At 51.9% G+C, this 15,420-nt stretch overlaps 1 protein-coding gene across 1 annotated transcript in view; it reads left to right on the plus strand.

Moving 5' to 3' along the window:
• Positions 1 to 15,420, plus strand: part of NRXN2 (neurexin 2) — a 75,481-nt gene that overhangs the window by 15,444 nt on the left and 44,617 nt on the right. The window contains exons 5-7 of the mRNA XM_021708382.1: positions 5,800 to 5,823; positions 14,235 to 14,396; positions 15,147 to 15,419. Of these exons, the coding sequence (XP_021564057.1) occupies positions 5,800 to 5,823; positions 14,235 to 14,396; positions 15,147 to 15,419 (459 nt within the window). The remainder of the gene's footprint in view (positions 1 to 5,799; positions 5,824 to 14,234; positions 14,397 to 15,146; position 15,420) is intronic.

Here is a 15,420-nt window from a genome sequence, read left to right on the forward strand (position 1 = left end):
ATAGGGATGTAATATAAGAAATGACATCTGCCTTCAGCCTTAAGAGTAGATGGCCAGGATCTGAGAACACTGGTTTACGGGTTATTTTTTCCCATGTGATTAGAGTGGCTAGGGAGGTAGCCCTCCTGGAGAGAGCCCGCCCCAGAATGAGCACTGAGGGATCTCCCTCCCCTTTGCTTCTGCAGCTGGGTCAAAGGCCAGCTCCAAAGACTGGACGGAAGCATGATTTCCCCCCTACCCCTCGCCTTTCCCCCAGACTAGGTAATTATCAGTGGAGTCATCTAGAGACTTTTAGAGCATAGCAGTTAGGACTAGAGGGGACCTGATGAGACAGTTCCTCACGTTCACCTTTCAAACCCAGCCCTTGAGGTCATCATGACTGGAGGTGTTTTAGAGGATCTTGGCAAGAATGATTACCTCTGAGGATTCCCTGAGGCCTATTTTAAATCCTGAGCCCACTCTCCTCCCATACTCGGTATACTTCCTAACTGCCTCCCACCACCATGTGAGCAGAGTGTGCAAACCCATTTTCTCATTAGCCAGCACCAAATTTGGAAGACAAGCTGGCTATCAAAATACCACATGATGCTTCCTCTTGCCCAGCTTGGAGGACTTCTCTCCTCAGTGCAGAGACTTTCAGGAGCCCCCCTGGGTCCAAAGGATGGAGTCCCTCAAGAATGAAGTATCCAAGGTTGCAGTGCCCCAAGGATGGAGTCCCCCAAGGATGCAGTCTCTCAAGGACAGAGTCCCCCAAGGATGAAGCCCCCTAATGATGGAATTCCCCAAGGATGCAGTCCCCCAAGGATGGACCCCCCCAGTGATGGAACCCCCACCCCCAACGATGGAGTTACCAAGGATGCAGTCCCCCAAGGATGGAACACCCTAATGATGGAGTCCCCTAAGGATGGAGTCCCTCGGATGGAGTTCCCAAGGATGGAATCCCCCAAGGATGCATTTCTCTAAGGATGGAGTCCTCCAAGGGTGCAATCCCAAGAACGGAGTCCTACAGGGATGCAGTCTCCAAGGATGGAGTCCTCTAAGGGTGCATTTCTCTAAGGATAGAGTCCCCTAAGGGTGCAGTCCCTGAGGGTGGAGTCCCCCAAGGATACATTTCCCCACGGGTGGAGTCCCCTAAGGATGGAGTTCTCCAAGAATGCAATTCCCAAGGATGGAGTCCTCTAAGAATGTATTTCTCCAGGGATGGAGGTCGAGGAGGACAGGAAGGGGAAGAGACATAGCACACACCTGGTCTTATTGCCTAGTGGTGCTGTTCTTCCACTTGTCTATTCTGCTTTCCAATTCTTTCCTTGGTTCCCACAGTTCTCCCATGGACACTGCCCATTCATACCCCTTCCTGCTTGGGGAAATCTTAGAGCTGAGGTTTGAGTCAGAAAGGCTGGGTTCAAACTCCAGCTCTGCCAAGAGTTGTTTGAGTGCCTTTAGATGCATTTTGCTCCTCTGAGCTTCAGCTCCTTATCAGCAAAGTGAGAATGAGCCTTTTGATGACTAACTGGGGTAATGCCTTAAAGCGCTCAGCACAGTGCCTGGCACGACGTGAGCACTGAAGTGCTCTCTGCTGCCGTTATCCTTAGTTGTGTTTTTTCAATCCTTCAGGCCTAGCTTAAGCGCCACCTTCTTCATAAAGCTTTCTTGATCCATACCCCCAGCCAGCCTCCCTTCTTAGCTATGTTCTTTGAGCCCTTGGAAACTTGTATTCTAGCCCTTTCCTCACATTCTGCCTGTGTTGTCAATATTTGAATTCACTCCTTATCTCTACTTCTAGGTGGTAAGCAAATTGACTGCTTTACATCAGCAACCATTGAGTGTTTTTTTTTTTTGACTCAGTCTCACTCTGTCTCCCAGGCTGGAGTGCAGTGGCACACTCATGGCTACCATATCCTTGACCTGCTTGGCTCAGGTGATCCTTCTGCCTCAGCCTTCCAAGTAGCTGGAACTACAGGCGCGTGCCACCACACCTGGCTAATTTTTTGATTTCTCGTAGAGACGAGGTCTTGCCATGTTGCCCAGGCTGGTCTTGAACCCCTGGGCTCAGGCAATCCTCTCACCTCGGCCTCTCAAAGTGCTGGGATTACAGGTATGAACCGCTGCTCCTGGCTGTTGAGTGTTTTTAGTTGTTTTTGTAGTGGTCTTTCCTAACTCATTTGGTCTCTTTCTTGAAGGCAATTGCTAAGGTTTTGTTTAAAAGTAGCAGATCTAACTACTCCAGTTGAGCACTAAACTACCTGTTGTCCTCTTGGAAACAACTCCGATTTGCTTTAAAAGACCAGAAAAATGCCTCTATTGCTCCCTCCTCTGAATTTCTTCGGATTCTATTCTGTTACAGTAGGATTGCCTGTAACATCTCTCTTCCACTAGCCTCTGGGCTCAAGGGTCTTATTTTTCTTTGGTAGCTTACCTCATTTTTACGACGGTCCTGTGAGGTGGGGGACATTATTCCCATTTTACTGAGGAGGAAACTGAAGCCCAGAAGGGTAAATAACTTGCTCAAGTTTGTGCATTCAGGAAGTGGCAGAATTGGTTGTCCGTCTTTGAAGTCACTCTGTTTCTCTGCCTCCAAGCAAGGACCTGGTTGTTGTTGTCATGGGTGCAATGTGCAAAGGAGGCTGTTCTGTCATTCTTGGATGTTCTCAAATCTTGAAGCCGTTTGATTATTCTGCATGTACCTCTGAAAAATGGGTCCCCCTTATGTCTGAGTGGAGTGAGTTTCTCTTTTATTTGTCCTGAGCTTCTCTTGTTCAAGCGTCACAAATTGCCTTCATCCCAGATTTCTGTGATTTGTGCATACAGTTCCCCTCTTGGCTTTCTCGAGGGGACAGGAGCTACACTCAGATTTCAAGGTGGAGATGGGGTATAGTTTTGTCCAAAGGCCCTCGGCCATAGTACGTGACCACTGATATGATCACTGACTTCTGTATGATTCTGACGCTCTTCTCACTCATCCATCATATGTTGCCATTCTTGAGCTCCCAGGCTCCAGGAGCTGTCAAGCAGTTTCTATGAGTGGTATAAAGCCTTCACTGCTCATTCCTTAGTGTGAAGCCTCTGTTCTCCAGATCTAGGCCTTTGGGAAGGCCTGGGCTGTGTGCACCCCTTTCCTATGCGTCACCGGCCACTAGGAACAAGGTCCAGTGGAAGCTCCATTCAAGTATTTGACCACAATTGACTCCTTAAGCATGGTGCCCATGGACTGAGTTCTGGATTCTCAATCCCTGGGTCTGGAGAAGCCTCATCACATCCACTCTAGTCCTTCTGTTTTTTCAGAGGAAGCCTGAATCTCTTGACAAACTCGTGGAAAGCCCAGTCTTTGAACTCATCTCTCCTTCCTCTCAATCCTGATTCTTGATTTGCTGTTGTTCTACTTGTTAAAAATGAAATCTTTTGGGGAGGGAGGGGCATACCTCATCAACAAGGGTATCTGCATGATCAATGTTTATATACCTAAACCTGACATGTACCCCACATCTTTATAATAAAAATTGTTTAAAAAATGAAATCTTCTCTGTGAAAGTTAAAACTTTTTTTTCTTATTTTACTCTCCACAACCAGTTCTAATTAAGAAAGAATCACCTCCAATGCTTTTTTCCTGCGTGCCTTGTTTGACTCGTGCAGTGGTACCTGACAACTCATACGTTCTTGGCGCAATTTGTTTAGCTGGCCTGAAGCTAATTGTTCCTTGTTCTGACTAGTTGGCCTCTTCATTTCATGACAGTCCTACCAGCCAGCAGGACTAATCCTCTTATCACACGCTATCCCCTGGCTCCAATCACTGCACCAGCAATTAGACTCTTCTCCTGCTATGTAAACTGCTTCTGCATCACTAATAATTAATATTGGTTATTCAGCACTTCTTCTGGCTGCTAAATATTGAATTCTGTTATTTTTAATTATATGAGGCCCTTATTAATTATCTTGCTGAATTAGTCCTGTGCTCACTGGTTATAACAACTCTCTAACTAATGGATCTATTCCTAGAATACCTCTTCCCATGATCACACTCTCGGGTGTGCAGTTTAGTGTTTAACGGACATCACGCAGTAATGTCCCCCTATCTCTAATACTCCTAAGTAAAGCTGCCTCAGTGCCTCTGACATCTCCTCCCCAAAGACCAGGGTAGTTTAGAAGGCGGTTGTTGCTGCTGTCTTTGGCAATGAGAGAGAAAATGAAGTTAAGACCACAGGAGACCGGGGACTCCAGAGACTGGGGCAGAAGCAATAGCCTTCTAGCTTAGGCAGAAGCAGGGGATTTTAGAGGTAGGCGGGCCTATGTGTTCCTTTATATGCCTGTTGGCGGAGTGAATTTCGGGTGCTGGCTGTGGGAAGTGGAAGCTCAGGGGTTTATGGATGTTTATGGAAGGAGACTTGACTGCTGGGATGGCCTTACCAGTTCCAGAGACTTGCAGGGGTAATGGTGGTGGGCACTTAATTCTGGGAGGGATGGCAGCCCAGAGGAGAGGAGAATGGGGGCGGGGTGATTGAAGAGCCTGGAGGACTTTTCAGGAGATGTGGGGTCTGAAAAAGTCAAGGTGGGCAGGTGAGGGGAGTCAGCTATGGGTGGGAGAGGAAGAGGAGAGGGAGGAGGGTCTGGGATGGTTAGACATAATATGAGCATGAATTCTCTGCCAGCCCATGGAGGGCAAGGTTTCATCTTTCCTGTTCTGGTGGCAACTTATTCTCTCTTCCTTTCTCAAAGATGAGAAGCAGAAAAAAAAAAGAGAGAGAGAGAGAGGAGCTGCCCCACCCCTCAGTGACTCCCTGGATCTATTTGCCTATCCTCCCTTCCTCCATGCCTGGGAAAAGCAGACCCCCATGTCCCCTCCTGTGCCCCTTGGGAATCCCCTTCTTTTGCCTGCAAGTGAAATTGCCTGTCATTTTTGCCAGTCCTTTGATTCTCCAAGGGTGTTGCCTACTCTTCTCCCAGCCTGACAGCCAGTTGGCTTGTCACGAACCAGTTCATCCATGAACCCGACATGGCCACTGGTCAGCCAGTTGGCCAGCATCGACTCGCTCTTTAGCTAGTTCTCTGGAAAGCCATCTGGTTGATCAGTTAGCCAACAAACTCATCAGCCCATGACTCGAGTCAATAGCCCACGCCTTCTCACACCCTTTATTCCCCTCCCTTCCTTCCCCTCAACTTCCTAACATTTCAGCCGATAGGACTTACTAATACCGCATACTTGGGTCCGCTTCTTAATCCCCTGCCTTCCCTCTCTCACCCTCTGTTGGAAAACCCCGTTGGCGACTCTGTGTGTGTTACTAACACGCTTATAACCCAGGGGACCAAGGGATGGGCAGGGACAGGTGGGGCAAGGTATGAGTGAAAAACCGAACTAACCTTTCTGTCTCATCTGCGGAATGTCGGCCATCTTTAAGTCTTTGCTTTCTTGGTCCAGTTCTTTTGTTGTTTTCTTCTCTACTAACCAAGGTCTCTAACTGTTCCCCTTCTCTGCAGATGGCTCTTCCGGGAGGAGGGTGGGGGGAAGAGGAATCCAGAGGAAGGGTTGGGGAGGGATGGGGAGAAGAAGGGACTTAATTTTTGTGTGTGTTTTATTTCTCCCGCCCATTATAATTTAATTTTCTTTAAACAAATACTTCCGCTGAACCTAAGGTGAGAGGGTTGGAACAAACAACCAAATATATATGGATATATATTTTTCCTCCTTTCTTGAGTTTCACAGTTGGTCATTTTATTTTTCTTTTCTTTTTGTTCTGTTCTTTTGTTGTTGTCTTTGTTGTTTTTTTTGACACCCCCCCTCCCCCTCCCCCCATATCTCCGGTGAAGCACGCAGGGATTGGACACGCTATGGTAAACAAACTGCATTATCTGGTAGATATCACTCTAATTGTCTTACCGTTTGGTTTGCCGTGGGTTTTTTTAACTGTTCGATTCTCCCTCTTTCGTTTCCTCTCCCTGTTTGGTTTTGGTTGTTTTGCTCTTCCAATTGTTTTTTGCGTCCTGGACAATCTTTAGATTTTGCTTCTCTCTCTCTTTTAGTTTCCCTCTCTCCCTTTTCTTTCTTTTTTGGTCCAAACTCAAATCCAAAAGACAAACGGAAATCAAGGAATTTGGCCTGTCCCTGCCCTAACCCCTGACTCTTGAATTCAGATTCCTGGCCAGAGAGACCTGGGCGCAGGCCCCAAGTTCATCTGCTCTGGTTAGACCAGCCCTGATGCCAGGCTGCTTATTTCGATTGCTTTGTTTTGTTCTTTTCCCTCCCCTCCCTTGTTTTTTCTCTTTGATTTAGTTTCTTTCTTGGTCTCCTGAAAATCCATGGAAAACACCATCCCATGACATGCTACGCTCTGCTCACTGTCAGCTCCCGGACAGGCCCCACAAGTTGGGGGAGGGGGCTGGGGGTGAGACCTCCGGTGGCAGCCAGCTGGGCAGGTTTCTCTGGGTGGGGAGCATGGCCTTGGGAGATGCAGAGCTGCCTGGGACCAGTCACGCAAGTCACCAGTTTACATCAGTTTAGGGGCAGCCCATGCTGGCTGCCAGGGGAGAGGTGCCATCCCCTCCCTCCCTTCTCAGCCTGAGGGTTCCTGGTTCCGTGTCCCCCACATTTTGCATGGCATGAGTGGTCTTTTCCCCCCACCAGGGATAGTGTCCAGCTTCCCCAACTGCTCTGCTGCTCTGACTAACACTGTGTTTCACACTGTCTTCCTGCCCCTCGCCCCGTCCCCTCTGCCCCCTAGCTGTCCTGCATGGCCTCTGACAGGGGCTGGTTTCCTTCCCTGTTGAGGGGAGGGAGAGGAAGAGGCCAGCAGGGGCGGAGGTGGGGTAGTGTTGTCCATCCTTGCCGCCAAGCTCCTCTGTTTGGGTTGGGTACAGTCCCGGTGAGTGTCGCCGTGGGTGTCTGTGTAAATGCAGCTGGTGTGTGTTGGTGTGTGGGTGTGACTGTGTGTAAATGTTGGCGTGACATTTCGGGGTGTTAGTGGGAAACCATACTGTGTGTGTGCGAGGCTCTGCTGGTGACTCTCCACGTGTGAGCGCTGGTGTGAACTGGGGGCCGCGTGACTGTGTGGGCTTTGGAGCCTGGTGAGGACTCCGCATGGAGCTGGGCTGTGGAGACTGGCCCTTCAGTCTCGGTGCTATGACGTGCAGGGGCAGGGAGGGCACTGGGGCTGGCTCTTTTCTCCCACACGCCTCGGAGTGTGTGCCTGCAGGCCCTGCCGTGCAGATCCCCTGGGATTCCCTCCTGCCCGCCCAGGCCTGGCTCTGTAGCAGCAGCAGCCAGTTAGTCATCGCCTATTAATAATGCAGAGTGATTGAGCACCGGGCTGGGGACCCTGCAGATGGACGTGTCTGCTCCCGTGGGGCCGGCGCTGCTTGGGGCAGCTGCCTGGCCTGCCCAGCCTCCCAGGCCTGCGCGACTGGCTGGCTGGTGAGTAGGGAAAAGTGATGGTTGGGGCTCCAACCGGAGTGACTTCGCCCCTTCCCCAGGAGGCTCCACCTCAGGGCTATGTCTGGTCCTTCCTTACACTTCTGCAGGCCTGTGTTTCCTGCACCCTCAGAGACCAATGCCTGCCGCCAGAGCCAGCCCAACCCTCCTCGATCTCAGACCTCGATGGTCACTCCCAGTGGTCCTGGCATCCCAAAGGGGCTATGCGGTGGTCCCAGCACCAACCTCCACAGGCTTGTTCCGCTATCTGCTGCTTCTGGGGGTCAGCTGCTGCCTGCCCTGCTTAGGCCAGGCCCTTGAGTACCTGTCAGGAGCTGGCCATTGGGCAGTTTCTTTACAGAGCTTCACTGGACAGCATAGCCAACCTGTGACTTTGTGGACAAAAGGCAGGCAAGATCAATCCATGGGGAATCCCGAGAGTCTGGGGAATACCATCCTAGAATTAGGACCTGGCAGGCCTTCCATCTAGTCTCAGTTTGGTTAAAAATGGACCATGTGGACTGGCGCTACCAAAGCTGTTTCCTCACCTACCAAATGGGCCGATAATATACTTTTCATGAGGGCAGTGTGAGGAGTGAAAGCATTTGTACTCTGCACAGGAAGGTATAATTGTATTAAGCTTTAGAAAGGGTTAACTGATTATCTCAGTGTTTCCAGGGCAGAGTTGTTGTTGTTGTTGTTTGAGTTGGGGCTTACTCTGTTGCCCACACTAGAGTGCAGTGGCACGATCATGGCTCACTGCAGCCTCAACCTCCTGGGCTCAGGTGATCCTTTTGCCTCAGCCTCCCGAGCAGCTGGAACTATAGGTGCATGCTATCACACCTGCCTAGTTTTTTTTAATTTTTCTATCTTTTGTAGAGATGGGGTCTCACCATATTGTCCAGGCTGGTCTTGATCTCCTGGGATCAAGCAACCTTCCCGCCTCAGCCTCCCAAAGTGCTGGGATTACACGCATGAGCCACCATGCTCAGCCCAGAAACGTTTTATAAAGAAATTATTCCTTCCCCATAGCAAACCCTGGAGAATACAGCACCTCTGATCCCACTGGAAATCCTATTATCATCTCTTTTTAGGAATTAGTTCCAAAATAACTGCATGAAACCCCAAAATGCTTCAGAAATTGGGCTGAGGAGGAGAAGGAAAGGTGAATAACTTGGTTAAAAAGCAGAAAACCAGCAACATGCCTGTAATCCCAGCTACTCAGGAGGCTGAGGTTGGAGGGTCGCTTGAGTCCAGAAATTTAAGACTAGCTTGACCAACACAGCAAGGCCTTGTCTTCTTTTTTTTTTTTTTTTTTAAGTTGGAGTCTCGCTCTGTCACCCAGACTGGAGTGCAGTGTCACACTCCTGGCCACTGCATCCTCGACCTGCTGGACTCCGGTGATCCTTCCATTTCCAAGGAGCCAAAACTACAGGCGCACACTACCATGCTCGGCTAATTTTTGATTTATTGTAGAGATGAGGTCTCGCCAAGTTGTCTGGGCGGGTCTCAAACCCACAGGCTCAGACAATCCACTTGCCTTGGCCTCTCAAAGTGCTGGAATGACAGGCTGAGCCACCGAGCCTGGCCAAGGCCTTGTCTTTAAACAGTAACAATAGCCAGGCATGGTGGCTCACGCCTGCAATCTCTGCACTTTGGGAGGCGGAGGCACGAGGATTGCCTGAGCTCAGGAGTTTGAGACCAGCTTGAACAATTTTGTGAGACCTCATCTCTACAATAAATCAAAAAATTAGCCGGGCATGGTGGCACATGCCTGTGGTTCCAGCTACTTGGAAGGTTGAGGTGGAAGGCTCACCTGAGCCCAGCAGGTCGAGGCTGTGGTGGCTGTGAGCATGACACTGCACTCCAGCCTGTGTGACACAGTGAGATTCCGACTCAAACAAACAAACAAACAAAAGCAACAACAAACCCAACACACAGAAAGCAGCAAACAACCCTGCCTGGTTTCAGCCCTGACAAGGAAAGTGCCCACTAAATTCTGAGTCCACATTTTCCTACATTAGCAAGACTGATTGATGAACAGATCGGACTGCCTCTTGGTAGCCTCATAAACCTTCATGAACCTGCCCTTGGGATTAGCTCTTTCAGGCCAAGACTGGAGTCAGAAGACAGGGCAGACTGGGTCCAGTGTGTTCTGGTTCCCAAGGCATTCCCTAGACAGTTTTCCTTTTGTTTTCAGCTTACTTTTGCAAACTAATTTATATGGACTCTTTTCTTGTTATTTGAGCACTTCTCCTTGAGGGAAAGGGTGGATATAGATCAAAATGGCCAACCAATTGAGAAGTTTAGATTAGCTGTGGTCAGGCCGATGGAATTTGCTTGTAAAAACAATGATAGTTTGTTGTACATACACTGGGGGTCTTTAAGTAGCTTTCCCATGTTGAATGTCATTTAAACTTGATGACTACCTGGATTGCAGGCAGCAGGAAGAGATGGTTTTCAGTTAGCAGAGGGGGCAACTGAGGCCCAGACAAAGCACCTTGCTGGGGTCACATAGCTTGATATGAAGGAGTTTCACTTCTCTCATTTGATGCTCAGGGTGAGCCTGGAAGAAATGGGAGTGACTCCTTCTACAGATGAGAGTTAGAGGGGTAAAATGAGATTGTTGTAGAAAAGAGTGTACTGATTGCAGAGAACCCCGGATTTCTGACCTGAAACCTTTCATCTCTATTCCCAAAGATCAAATCCAGATCTCAGGGTTCATGGTAGGGCTACAACTGCCAGTTAAGTTCATTTTCTTAGTGTGTCTTTTCAGCCTGTGTCTCTCGTTAGCTTCTGTTTCCCACACCAAACAGGTGGCCAAACCAAACCCCTAACAGGACTTGCATGACCTCACTCAGCCTGGAGACCCTTTCTTCCCCCTTATCTTCACCCCTTATTGCTACCCACTCAATCCTAAGGGATGCCAGCACCTACACTAGTTGCCGTTAGCCACCCTTTGAGGTCTATCCGCGGATCCCTTTGAGAATTTGATGACAGCAATGGACTCTCACAGGAAAAATAAACCCATTGAAGCAATTTTGCCTACATTGTCGAGGGGCTTGGAATCCCTGAAGCCCAGCCAACCTGCCCACAAGTTGAAGACACCAGCCCTCAGTCTTATTCTCAAGTCCTCTTTCCAAGGAGATCAGTGACCCTGTGATCATCATAGGCAACTGGGAAAGGCTCCGGAAGTGGGCAAAGGGTACTTCCCCTCTTCCTCAGCCTTTCTTCCTGGGGCATGGTGGGCATGGAATACTTATGGCCAGTACCTAGTTTCTCATCCTGCCCAGCCTGCTGCAGGGGAGGAGAGCAGAGCAGAGCAGGAGAGAGGGGGGGTCAGCAGGAAGGGCTGAGAGCCCATCCGGGTCGCAGGCCACCTCCAGCCAGCCTCCTCACTCCTGGGAGTGCAGTAGAGGCTGGGCGGTGGGCTTCTGCTGCCTCTGTATCCCTTCCCCTCTCCCTTGGCTGGATACGACCCTTCCAGGGCCGAAGCCCTGACTCATTCCCCTGGGCCTACGTGAGACCCCCTTAGCCTGCTTGTCTGTTGAGCGGGTTGGTGTGGGTTGGGTGTAGCCCCGTTGTTGTGTCCTGGTGATGCTGTTTGGAAAGACAGTAGGACGTCCCCTGCTTTGGGCAGGAAGTGGTGCATGTGCAGGTGTGTTTGGGGCTGGTGATTGGTGGCGATTGAGTGGTGGAATGAGCATGTGGGCCGCCCACTGACGAGGAAGGCGAAGTCTCTTCCTGTTCTTTCTCAACCCGAGTCTCTGTCCTAGTGGTTGCTCCTCTCTCCTCTCCCCGTTGGAAGGAAGCTCCCCTTTCCTGCACCCCAGGGCTCTGTCGCCTCCATCTCTGCTCTCCCTGATGCCCCTGCCCTGCACGCTTCCTCACTGGCTGCCTTTCTCTGGCCTGACCTGCTGGGCCTGGCCCCACCCTGCTCCTCTAACCTGCATGTGTCCCGGCTGCAGTGGCTGTTCTGTGTCGCACGGCCCCTTCCCTTCCCTCCTCCCCCACCGGCCCCACCCCTTCCCGAAGCTGTGCGGGGGTTGGGGGGCCGGGGCATCATGAACCCCCGGGGTGGAGGGGGACCGGGGGAATTATTCCCCTGTTTCCTGCTTTTACTAACGAACCTGCCATTTTTGTGTCTGGACTTTGATTTGTCTGAGGGAACAGTCGGGTTTTACTAATCGAAGTCATCTCCCTCCCTGCCTTCCCCAGAGACCTTCCTCCATTCCCTCCACCCTCGGCTTCCTTTCCACCCAGTGCCAGTCTCTCCCTCTGCTACCCCCCTCCGGCTGATCCCCTTCCTCAGTGTACCTCCTTACGGTAGCCTTCCTCCTGCGACCGCAACTCCACCCATCAGAGGGAGATTAGGGCAGTCCTTTCTGGATAGGGGACAGATGGGAGTGACTTGCACAAAGCCAGGGGACAGATGTTGAGATTGACCCCAGCCTGGGAATTGAGGGGGTGCCCCCCCCCCGCCAAGCCAGGTCCTTCTGATTCTGAAAGGGCAAAGGGAGGGTGACCTTGGCAAGCAGGGGGGTGAAGCGAGCCCATAGAGTGAGGGAGATGGCCAGTGGCTGGCCCCAGGGAAGGAGAACAGCTAAGGGGCTCAGGTGGACTGGAGGCCAGAGGAGGGGAGATTCTCTTCCTGGGGAGCTTTGGGGGTGGGAGAACCCTCCCCTGCACTGAAGCGAGATGCACTTGAGGCTTTGTCACCAAAGTTGCAGGCTCCCAGGGCATTAGATTTACAGATAGGGATGTAGGCCATGTGGCCCCGGGTCACAAGATGACTTGCTGTTTACCTTTAATGACTATATGTCATGTCTCCTGGACTGTGCTCAGATTAGTGAGGTTACAGGGACATGTCAGGCTGGTGCCTGCCCTTCAAGAGTTGACCAGTTGGGGTGACCAGACTTAGGCTTAGGTCCTAGTGAACAGCCCCATTCCTGGTCTCGGTACAGCATCGGGAGTGGAGATGGAGGGCTGGATAGAGTTGAATTCGCCCCAAGGAGGCCCCTTTCCCTGTCACCCCTCCCTGTTGTATCCCTTTCCTTCATCCCGGTCCCCTCTTCCCTTTCTCCAGCTCCTCTCTGCCAGGTCTAATCTCGTTTGCATGTTTTTGTGACTAATACTTTAACCCTTCCCTTTTCTACCCAGACCCCACTTCCCAGCCTCAGAGTAGGGTGGAGGGAAGAAGAAATAAATGATAATGAACAGGCTTCCCCTTGAAACAAGATTTGAAAGCTTTCAGACTGCTCTCTTCCATGAAGACACCCCCTCACCTCCTGTCCTTGAACCTAGTCACCCCCAGCACAAGGTTTGATGGTTCCCAGGAGGTGGCGTGTGGGTTCAGCTCTCTGCTCCATTCACTGTGACTCCAGCCAAGAAGGAGGGGAACTTGAGGGTCCGGGGGAGGGCAGGAAGCTTCCTGTGTCCCTTGGGAATCCCCCCCCACTGAGACAATGGAACCCTGGAGACCAGTTGCTGGAAGATGGCCAATGGCATGTGCGTATGAACTTGGGTGGGTGGGGACATCACAGGATGGGGGGGAAGGCCCCAGTCTCCAGACTGCCTAGAAAGGGGTACTGAGGCGCGTCTGAGGAGTGGGACCTGTGGAAGCACAGTACCCGGCTGACCATGAGTCTGGCCTGCTTCCCTGCAGGAGCTGACCTTCCCCCAGCTGACCCTCCCAAACCACTGCCTTCCTATAATGGGGCTCGTGGTCCCACAGCCCTTGATTCTTCCCCCACAGGCTTGCTGGGTACCTTGAACACTTGCAGGCTTCTCATAGGGCTAGACGTTTTGGGGACCAGGAGAGCATTTGCCTGGGTTACTGAGGGAGTAAAAGAAGTTTTCTGTTCTTATCATGCCCCCCGCAAGGCCACTTCTGCCTTCCCAGGCCACTGCTGAGCCTCTACCTCTTGGAATACCAGGTACTTACTCCCTCCTCCTTGCCATCTTGTTTACTGGATTCTCAGCCCAGGAGTAAGTTATAATGAAGTTAGTCCTGTCCGCCTTTGTTACCAACTTGGCTGTGGCTTCCAATGGTGACATCAGTAGACAAGACAATTAGATGTGAAGAAAGGAAGGGTGGGCTGATGAATAGGCGTCCCTCTCCTTTGGAAGTAAGAGAGTGGCCCGAGTATAAGGGGCCTGAGGGGAGACTCAGGAAGGGGCTAGAAGTGTGGACCCTTGGGTGGCAGGGGCGGGAATCAGCCCCGATGGGCATTATGCAAAGCGGGAAGTTGCAAGACTTCCCAGGAATGTCTGAATTCTTGGTCCTCATGCCTCATCTTCCATCTCCCTACTGGGCTCAGACTGAAAGACCTCTCAGCGCCCGGCAGGGAGGGCTGCAGGTGAGTTAAGCCTTCAGGATCTAGGGAGCACTGGTGTTCTGTGCCTCACTTTTGAAAGAAGCTCTGAAATCATGTGTGTATCTTCAAGAGGAGAAAAGTGAGGGCTCTATTTGCATTCCCCTGCACCCCAGAATGGAGCCCTGTCCTGGAGTCCCCATTCCCATCCAGAGCGCCTTCTGGAACCACTTCTTGGGGCTCTTATGGGGAGCGCTCCAAGCACCCGTTAGGCTCCTGCCTGCTGAGCTGGGGGCCACAGGACTGGCCTTAACCCATCCTGGAACCATCAAATCTTGTGCTGCTCCTTTTCCTGCTTCCTTCTCTTCCCCCACTGTTCCTCCTCCAAGACAAGCAGACATAAAAATGGGGGTCCCCCTCCCCCACTGCCCCCTGGCCCCTCCCTTGCCCAGCCCAAGGCTCTTCCCAGGGAGTTGATGCCGGTTGTCTCCTGTCTCTTCCCCCTCCCTCCCTGGGCTGGGCAGGTGACCATCTCAGTGGACGGAATCCTGACCACCACAGGCTACACACAGGAGGATTACACCATGCTGGGCTCTGACGACTTCTTCTACATTGGGGGCAGCCCCAACACAGCTGACCTGCCGGGCTCGCCCGTCAGCAACAACTTCATGGGCTGCCTCAAGGACGTGAGTAGGGCGAGGAAGGGGCTGGATCGTCCCAGGAGCCCTTCGGCCCCGTCTTCATTGTGACTTAGTCTGGCCTGGCGGGCTTCCCAGGTTCTCTTCCTTCCAAGTCCTTGGAGGGAGACATCCCCTCTTCAAAACTAAGGCTCACTGGCTTGGTCAAGAGGCGTCTCTCTCGTTTCCTTGAGGTTTGGAAGCCCCATCCTTGCAGAGGACTCCCAAAAACAGTTGTGGTACAGAGGAAGGAATGTTAGATATGAAGATTGAAGACCTGGGTTTGGGCCTTCAACTCACTAGCTCTGTGACCTTGGCCAGGTCATTGACGGTCTGACGCTTAGTTTTCCCTCTGTAGATGAGTGGTCAGTACCGACTTCTTAAGGTTGTTGTGAGGAGCACATGAGAGTGTAAGTGAGAGCATTTTGTCCAGTAGAAAATGGCCACCAGATGTCAGCGGCGATTGCCGGCCTTGTCATTATTAACTGCGATTTGACAGCACCGAGAGCCCACAGGGCGAGCTGCCATGCTCATGCTGGACCAGAAGACAGGACAGAGGACACACACAGGGCAAGGGAGGTGCTGCTCACAGCTTCTGTGCATGCAGCTGCAGAACACAGCCCCAAGTTGAGTGGCCTGGTGGCACTGAGGGGCTCCGGGGTGGATGGCTGGATCCCCTGGTGCTGGTTGCTGCTGGCCTGGAGGGGCCCCGCCCTGAACTGCCTTGCTTCTTTATCCTCGACCTGCCCATCCCTGCAGGTCGTCTATAAGAACAATGACTTCAAACTGGAACTGTCCCGCCTGGCCAAGGAAGGGGACCCCAAGATGAAGCTGCAAGGGGATCTGTCATTCCGCTGTGAGGATGTGGCTGCCCTGGACCCCGTGACCTTCGAGAGTCCCGAGGCCTTCGTGGCACTGCCCCGCTGGAGTGCCAAGCGCACGGGTTCGATCTCCCTGGACTTCCGCACCACCGAGCCCAACGGGCTGCTGCTTTTCAGCCAGGGCCGGCGGGCTGGCGGCGGGGCCGGCAGGC

Source organism: Carlito syrichta, unplaced genomic scaffold (assembly GCF_000164805.1).
Source record: "Carlito syrichta isolate Samal-C Ts95f unplaced genomic scaffold, Tarsius_syrichta-2.0.1 Scaffold135954, whole genome shotgun sequence".
NCBI classification, from domain to species: Eukaryota; Metazoa; Chordata; class Mammalia; order Primates; family Tarsiidae; genus Carlito; species Carlito syrichta.